General features: G+C 47.2%; 1 protein-coding gene across 1 annotated transcript; it reads right to left on the bottom strand.

Moving 5' to 3' along the window:
- Positions 1-2,920: 2,920 nt before the first annotated feature.
- LOC119445228 (uncharacterized protein K02A2.6-like) lies at positions 2,921-3,433 on the bottom strand. The gene has a single exon (XM_037709554.1). The coding sequence runs from the start codon at positions 3,431-3,433 to the stop codon at positions 2,921-2,923; it is 513 nt and encodes a 170-aa protein (XP_037565482.1).
- Between the last annotated feature and the right edge of the window lie 5,318 nt (positions 3,434-8,751).

Genomic DNA, 8,751 nt, shown 5'->3' with positions numbered 1-8,751 from the left:
TTCTATACAGCAGGCCACCACTTGCGATGCTTCTTATATAAACTCTTAGGGATTACGCTTACCAGTGACCCTGAATCGACAATAATTCGCAGCCTGCGGCCCTCCCACGTAAAAATGTGCTTAATTGGCTGCACCATGTTCTTGTTGGCCAAATTGTGTGCGACAAGAGCATACATCTCTTCTTCATTTTGCATTCCGTTACTTCGACAGCAAATGTTCCTGCTGTGTGTGTGTAGGCTCCTTTGCAAGCTCTTGCGATATGCCCTCTTTTGCCACATTGGTGGCAGACAGAACTGCGATGTCGATGCGATGCCATTCCATGGGTCCCTTTGCATCTGTTGCACGAAAGACTATGACTTGGCAGGTTGTAATTCTTCCTCCACTGTCTTCCTTGCTGTTGGTGTACCATATGACAACGGCACTCTCAGCCCGCGCGTAAGAATCCCGCGTGCCACGAGCGTCTTCATTCGTTTTCTCAGAAGCTAAGGTGAATTCTTCGGCTTCTTCGCGGGTCAACTTCTTACGGGCCAGTAAGCACCGGTGCGTTTCTTCGTCTCGGATCCCGCAAACGATGCAGTCCCGCAGCATGCAGTCCAGCGTCGCTCCGAAGTTACAATCTGCGGCCAGTCTTCTTAGTTCCGCAAGGTAGTCCCGGACGCTTTCTTGCTCTTGCTCTCTTCGCATAAGGAAGGAATAGCTTGCTGCTATTTCGTTTGCCTGAGGGTTGAAATGTTCCTCCAGGCATTTTACAACGTCGTCATACGTCAGGGAGTTGATGGAGACTGTCGGCTGGTGCCCTTGCAAGACCTGGACGACACTGTCACTCAACAATGACACCAGCAGGGCACGACGTTTTCCAGCATCTGTTATTTCATTACCTTCAAAGTAGGCTTCTAGCCAGACACGGTACATGCTCCAGGTGCTCGCAGTGTCGTCGAAAGCCAGCGGTCACGATGCCATTCAAACGGTCTCAGTGACGAAGTGCGTGCTACCAGTATCCCATACTCGTCACCACTGTAGTAACTGTAGGAAGCGTGGAAAGCATGACATCCGGTTGTGCGAACAAGAATGAACGTTTATGGAAAAGGGTGTAGTGGTTTTATACCCGCGCCAAGCGACTGGAGCATGCGCAATTACAAGGCGTCCAGGCACGTGCTGTGATTGACGTTTGTTGGCGCGTGGCACTGGCGACCTACGATACCGCACTTTTTGTCGCTTAAGTTGTTCAAAATATTGTCCAGAGCACTGCACAGAAAATTTTGTACAGTATACTGAAAATAATGTTTTTAGCTTTGTACACGTTTTGTTTCAGTGCTTCTTAAGTGCTGTATATCACAAGTATAGGCAAATGTAATGTGTTAGATGTTTTGGCAAGTGTACTTGTGGTCGGCTTTTTTCGGGGGGGGGGGGGGGGGAGGGAGGGGGTACCTCTGGAACCTTATCATGGTCCGTTTCCCCCTTCAGCAGCAAAGTGATCGAGTCGGCTATCCGCGCCAAAGTCAAATTCATCCATGTGAATTCAAGGATACGTGCCAAAATAAAATTTTAAAGCACTGCTCTTAGCCCTAATGCCTACCGTAATGCACACACACAGATTTACTCGGTAGTAAAAAAGAATACAATTGGTTCATCCACCAGACAAACAATTCGCGTTTGCCTCTGTTTCTTTAAAAACACATTGCGATGCTTTCAGTTGCTTTGTGACTCGTGAAGAATTTATTGATGATAATAAGGCTTAGGAGTGAGGATCAACGGCGAATATCTCGGCAACCTTTGGTTTGCAGATGACATCGTCTTATTCAGCAACAGTGGGGTGAATTACAACAAATGATTGAGGACCTTAACCAAGAAAGTGTAAGAGTGAGGTTGAAGATTAATATGCAGCAAACAAAGGTAATGTTCAATAACCTGGCAACGGAACAAAAATACAGAATTGCCAGTCAGCCTCTATAGTCTGTAAAGGAGTACGTTTATCTAGGTCAATTACTCACAGGTGAAACTGATCATGACAAGTGTCACGATCCGCCCCGGACCGTGAACGAAAGGGGAGGGGCCGAGGAACCCCTGTCCCTGATACGACGCGCAGCGTGGTGGTGATGAACGATGACTGATCGCCGAGCAGCTGTGCTCGCGATGTTTATTCAATGCGGTGAACCAATGTTGCCCACCGAGCTTCGGCGGGCCACTGAGCCTAGCAGGCCAACTAAAAATATGGCTGCGGTTACGTCACACGATCGTCACACCCCCTTACCCCCAGTTTGTTTGTCCACGCAAACAACAGAAACAAAAAAAGTGTTAACCAGGCGAGTAATGGTCCGGCAGCCTCCACTGTCGAGTACTTCGCCTGGGCACAGGTGTTGACGATCCGGGAGTGGCAATGCCGGGTGCTCCCTGAGCCAGTTGAACTCCGTCCGGAGGGTCAACAGTGTCCGACCTTGATAATGGCACTGAACTTGGTAGTGGCTCAACGGTTGCCGCACAACTGGCGACGCTTGCCGCCCCTGGTGCTTCGCTGGCAGCGACCGGTGTTGCCGTTGGCCCCCCCTGCGGGCTGGTCTCTTGAAGTGGCGCCCAAGGTTGCAGGCTGGGTCATGAGGCGAGGCCGAACATGGTCGGCGTGCCGGTGCCACGTGTTCCCGTCCGGCATGCGGACGAGCAGCGATGAGGCGCTGGCAAGAGATAGCACCTCTCCGGCAGACCAGGGTGGACCAGGACGGAAATTCCTGGTCAAGACCGGAGCTCCCGGCTCCGGCAAAGTCCCGGGACGGCTCCCTCTGTCAGCAGCCAGCTTCTGCTTCAACTGTTTCAGGAGCGCTGTGGACCGGAGGTCCGGATGCAAGACGTCCAAGGGTGTCTTTACCATCCGACCCAGCAGGAGCTCGCAGGGGGCGCGGCGAGTGACGTCGTGGGGCGTGGTCCATTACTGAAACAGTGCCTGGGCAACCTGCGTCCGGAAATCTCCAGCCTTACACTTTTTCAGTTTGTCCTTGATTGTCTGTACCACCCGCTCGGCTGCACCGTTTGAAGCAGGGTGGTACGGCGGAACCATCATCTGGCGAATTCCGTTCTTTGTCAGCCAGGTCAGGTACTCTGTGCTGGCAAAAGCGGGGCCATTGTCGGACACGATGACGTCCGGCAACCCCTGGGCGCCGAACATCTGTCGCAGCGCCACAATGGTCGCGCCTGCTGAAGGAGTGGTGACAGGTAGGACCTCCACCCACTTCGAAAAGGCATCCACCACAACCAGGAAGTAGTGGCCCTTGAAGGGACCCCCAAAATCCACATGCAAGTGGGACCAGGGTCTGTGTGGGAATGGCCAGGGGGTGATCTCCACATGACGCGAGGCCCGCTGGTGCTCCTGGCAGACCTGGCAGCTCTGCACCATGTGAGTGATGTCCAGGCCAGGCCACCAAACGTGGGACCGGGCCACCATCTTTTACAGAAGAATAAAATTGCATTGGAGTGCATATGGCAGACATTGCCAAATCCTGACTGGGAGCTTACAACTGTTCTTGAAAAGAAAGTGTACAACCATTGCATTATACCGGTGCCAACATATGGGGCAGATACTTGGACATTAATAAAGAAGCTCGAGAACAAGTTAAGGACCGCACAAAGAGCACTGGAACGTAAGATGTTAGGCCTAACGTTAAGAGATAGGAAGAGAGCGGTGTGGATTATAGAGCAAATGGGGATAGCCGATATTCTAGCTGACATTAAGAGAAAGAAATCGAGCTGGGCAGACCATGTAGTGCGTAAGGTATATAACCGGTAGACCATTGGAGTTACAGATTGTGTACCAAGAGAAGGGAAGCGCAGTCGAGGATGGCAGAAAACTAGGTGGGGTGATAAGTTAGGAAATTTGCAGGCACATGTTGGAATAAGCTAGCGCTAGACAGGGGTAATTGGAGATCGCAGGGAGAGGCCTTTGTCCTGCAGTGGACAAAAATATAGGCTGATGATGATCACATGGACGTCTGATGTAAAATGTGTTCGCACTCCAAGCTGCCATTTTGCAATGACATCAGGCCTCTCATGTACGCCTGATTTGGCCCAAACTGAGCCAGACGGTAGCTCAGACTTATAAACTGCAATTGACAAGTGTTCAGGTTACCTCCATACTGGGTACTTTGTACCTCCATTATAGAAGCCAACCTCAGAGCATAAGCAGGCACTACTCGTGACTTGAGGTCAAAGGCTGTGTGTATCAGGCAGTCATCACCTTTATTAACCAGATGTACATTTTTTTTTGCCGCAGCTTTCATATAAGCAGCCATTGCTCCAGGCTTGGGCATGGCAGTTCCTTCACCGCATGGTTGTGTGCTTCGATAAGCAAGGGTTTTGCCTCAAAGAGAAAGTGGTGCCTTTTGTGCTTTGCAACTGCAAGCAGCCGCTGTGCAACCCTGATGTGCGCTGGGCACGGGAGCTCTTACCACTCGTCAACCAGATTATCAGCAGGTTCAGGGTGGGAGGACTTATCATGTCTCAAAAGCCTAAAAGTTGTAGTGTGCTATGGCAAGGATTTGAATTATTTTACTAATTTTCTGGCTGTATAAAGTAGATGCACACAAAATGGCTGTGGCCCACTGCAAATGCATGCTCTAGGAAACTTTCAGTGGAGTGTTCAGTGCCACCAACACTTGGCCATAACTTAATGCTGTGGTGCTTTCTGGTATAGGTGTCGAGGCATTTCAGTGGAAGCTGTGGTATCTTTTGTTAAGCCTAGCAGTGTCAAAATAGACAAATTAGCTCAAAATTGACAACAAATCATTGCTAATGTGTTGTCTATGAAATGAGGTGAGACTAAGCAAACGCTGATTTTTGTGAATGTTTCACTTTTCAATGCAAGGTAGAGCGAGAGGAGTTCACTTCAGTTTCTGCTGAACATAAACAATTAATTTCGCTCTGTTTGTTGTGCATTATTATTTATTCAGTTTATTTACAAATACTGCTGTGTTTTAAAACACATAGTAGGAGCAGGTACAGAGTGAACAAATAGGTATAGAGTGAACAAATTGCACGGGGTCTCGCCGATGCTCTCCGAAAAAAGCCTTTGGCCTCCGAAACTGGTGGCATTGGAAATATGAGCCCTCTGGAGCCACCAGCTATGACAGAGCGCCCTTCAGCAACACGAACCCAAATACAACTGTGACCTGGTCGCACGTGTGTCCACCGAACTCCTTCTTGAACAGTGGTGAGGTTATTATTGTTTTATTCAAAATCCCGAATGCTTTCGCACTATCCTACTCTGTTGCTGTTGCACCTTGCCTGCTTTGAGGCGCGCCCGTGTTGGATAGCTTACAGCAGTACTAACGGCATAAAGGCTAAGAATCCGTACACCGTGTTTCCGGCTAACAACCTCCTCTAAAAGAGTGACAGTGCAAGAACCTCTACGTTCTCTGGTAAAAGCGGCAGATTTCACCACCATGGAGAAAGGTGTGGTGGTGGTGCCGTGTTTGTTACTGCAAGAACTGCATTCCGGTTGAGAGTTCTCATGTTTTCAATTAGTGCATAAAAATTTTAAGGCACGAGTCAAAAACTCGATGAGGCTGCCAATACTCCTACGAGAAATCAAAATACGTAATTGAATAATCAACATGTATACACCAATTAACTTTTTAAATAGTTACTTCACGGCACATATTTCAATCTACGAATTATAGCTGGTGAATTTGCAAAGCATATAGACTTGGAACGAATTCTCAGGACTACGACAGTGTCGAGATATGCACTGTCAACCTTGCGGTAAAAATTCACTTTAAGAAAACATTGTTTTGTGCTTATTGAAGCTCAAATTGAAAGTAACGGGAGGACCAATAATGCATTTCATTGTACCCTTCGAAAATTATGATCTCGATACTGGTGTAGTTCTGAGAATTCGTTCCAAGTGGATACGCCTTGCGAGTTCACCGGCTACAACTCGTAAATTTCAGTTTGTCCTATAAAGTAAATAATGAAAAGGGGAATTAGTGTAATTGTGTTAATTATTCAATAACACATTTTGATTTCTCGTAGAAAGAGTAGCTGCCTCATCGAGTAGCTATTATGCTCAATGGCTAGAACTAGCTGCGCTATCTGCCATAGGCATTAAAAAAAATTTGGTGCAGCTCAAAAAAAAAACCTTAGTACATCATGAAAGCAGTTATGTCATGGACCCTTTGATTTAGCATAAAGTTTAGTCATCCGCCACACAGTTAATATACATGGGCTATGTAGTATTGTTTTTTTCGATATTATGAGTGCTCTTTAATATTCCACTAACAAGAATTGGGCATGAAACACCACGATATCAATAAAAATTTCTTACGAAGTTTCATGTGGCAGATCGGTGGCTGCAGTGACAAAATTACCTCTTTAAACTTTAAGAAAACATGACCGACGAGAGTCATCGGTGCACAGAAGCAAACAAAGGCATTAAAAAAAGTCTACCGTACAAACTTTCTACAGCAACTGGGCATCCACGCAACGAACGTGCACTCACTAGCAGACGATGCACTTCACAATGCAAGCAAAATTGAAATCGCATTGTTCTACGATCCGTGCCTCAAATATGTAAATGTGGCAACAGGGGTGCCAATATAAATTTGCAGTTAAAATAAAGCACCATTCGGAGAGCGTGCAATGCGCAATCGGTCTTGGTGCCTGCAGCAAAAGTACAGTAAATATCCATTTCGCTCGCAGCGCCATCGCACAATTTTTCCACACGCCTTGCCTCCCTCAGGTGGAGAGATGGAAGAGTGGCGCAATGGGGTACGTGGTCATCTTTGATTTTTGTTTTCATCTCATTTCATTCGAAGCGTGTTTTGTCGCTCACATCTTTTTTTTTCCTTTATTTCTTGAGAAGCATCATAGCGACATTAGGAACGCGATGTATTCCATTTTAAAGCTATATTTTTCTTTAATAATCACTGGAGGTAGCTTGTTTTCTTTGCCATTTCTTAGAATGTGCATTAGCCTCCCACTACACTCTGTGGCCTGCTTGGCTCCTAGGTGTTGCCTAGTCATTGCGGCTCTTGCTGAAATGCTGGTAATGTTTCTTGTTGTTCCATTTATATTTTTTGTGATTACTTTATGTGTGTGTGGCATTCAGAGCTCGTGACATTACCTGTTTCTTCATTCGACACGAATACACCGACCAGCCTTTTTCTGGGCTGGTGGTTCTGTGGGTTTGCATTTCTTTGGGCATCTAAGCTCGAGGTCTCGGGTTTATTCCCGAGCTTGGCGACCGCATCTCTGTCACGAATTTCAGTGCTCCAGAAACGGACAGACAGAAAGCAAATACGTAGAAGGACATTTATCTTAAACAGAAAAAAAAATGATACTGAAGAAAAACAAACAGCAAACTACCCTTACACACTATAAACACTATACATACACAAACACTCGAAAAATTAGCTATACATATAAAAACAAACAAGCCCTCAACTACATATTGTTCCTCCGCTCGACTAACCAACGAGAAGTCACAAACAAACAAACGTTCTAACCGTCGCCAGTCGTGCTGTCGGACTCCGGCCCAGCGTGGCAAATGACGTTGGCCTGCGTTGTTCTGACGCAGCGTGGGCGTCGGCCTCCGTCGAGAGCGATGAGGTTGTGGTCTTCTGCAGAGACCCGCGTGGCACAGGATGCAGTCTGGGCCAGTCAGTCGTGCCGCTGACGTGGCGTTGGCGATTGCCTTCATGGCAAAGGGCAACAACTGGTTACGGCAGAGTGGGGCTCGACCGGGGCCGCGGAACACAGCCACGGCGACGCAGTCGGGGCTCAGGAGCTGGAGTTGTCGCTGACCAACTCGCAAAAGTCCCCTCTTCGGTCCATGGTCCCTGATGCTGCTGCCTCCCATCTCCAGAGCACAGCTGGAGATGCAACTGCTTGTCGACCACGTCAGCAATGCCAGCTCATCATCGTTGGCATCCCCTTTTTCTTCATTTCTTGTTTTTTTCTCACGCTTCACGTGCTTCTCGCCTGTGTGTCGCTTCTGTTTCTTCAGCCAGCATCTTCGTCTTTTTTTGCGTTATCATACGTCTTGCCAGTTACTCATGACACACTTCCCTATTTCAAGAGTTTTTTTTTTCACAAAATACTGCTTATCTCATGCTTATCACACTAGGTTCTAAATGAACGAACACACTTTCACTCCATATGTCCACTGTCCATACATCACCTCACAGCACCAGACGATTAATCACTTCACTGCACTTAAACACAACGCTCTGCAAAACAAAAAACAATATACACTGCTTGTCTTGTGTATTAACACCCGAACTTAAGTAGCTCTACTTAAGAAGTCTGCACCCACGTTTTCTCTCTCTTTAATATATTCGACATGAAAACAGTACTCTTGCAAAGCCAGGCTCCACCTCATTACTCTTCCGTTTGTTAACTTAGCCTTACTCAAGTATTCCAGTGGCTGGTGGTCTGTTTGTACACTGAAACATTTGCCAAACAGATAGATATGGACCCTTTTGACAGCCCATACCAATGCCAGACGTTCTTTCTCTACTGTAGAATAATTTACGCATCATTGAGCTTCTTGCTAGCATAAAATACTGGATGTAAAACCCCGTCCTTTTCTTGCAAGAGCACCGCTCCCAATGCTTTGTCGGACGCATCAGTGCGCAACACGAACTCATCCTCCATATTTGGGGCTAAGAGGATTGGCAGTTCCGCCATTTTTTTCCTTTAGTGTTTCGAAGGCATTACTGTGTGATGAGCTCCATTTCACCACATTACTAGTGCCTTTCTTGGTAAGTT

The sequence above is a fragment of the Dermacentor silvarum genome, chromosome 1, assembly GCF_013339745.2.
Source record: "Dermacentor silvarum isolate Dsil-2018 chromosome 1, BIME_Dsil_1.4, whole genome shotgun sequence".
In the NCBI taxonomy this organism is placed as follows: domain Eukaryota; kingdom Metazoa; phylum Arthropoda; class Arachnida; order Ixodida; family Ixodidae; genus Dermacentor; species Dermacentor silvarum.
This window is presented reverse-complemented; position numbering and strand designations above follow the sequence as displayed.

Bases quoted from the DNA above. Each gene is read 5' to 3' on its own strand.
- LOC119445228 (XM_037709554.1), bottom strand. From the start codon at position 3,433: ATGGTGGCCCGGTCCCACGTTTGGTGGCCTGGCCTGGACATCACTCAC.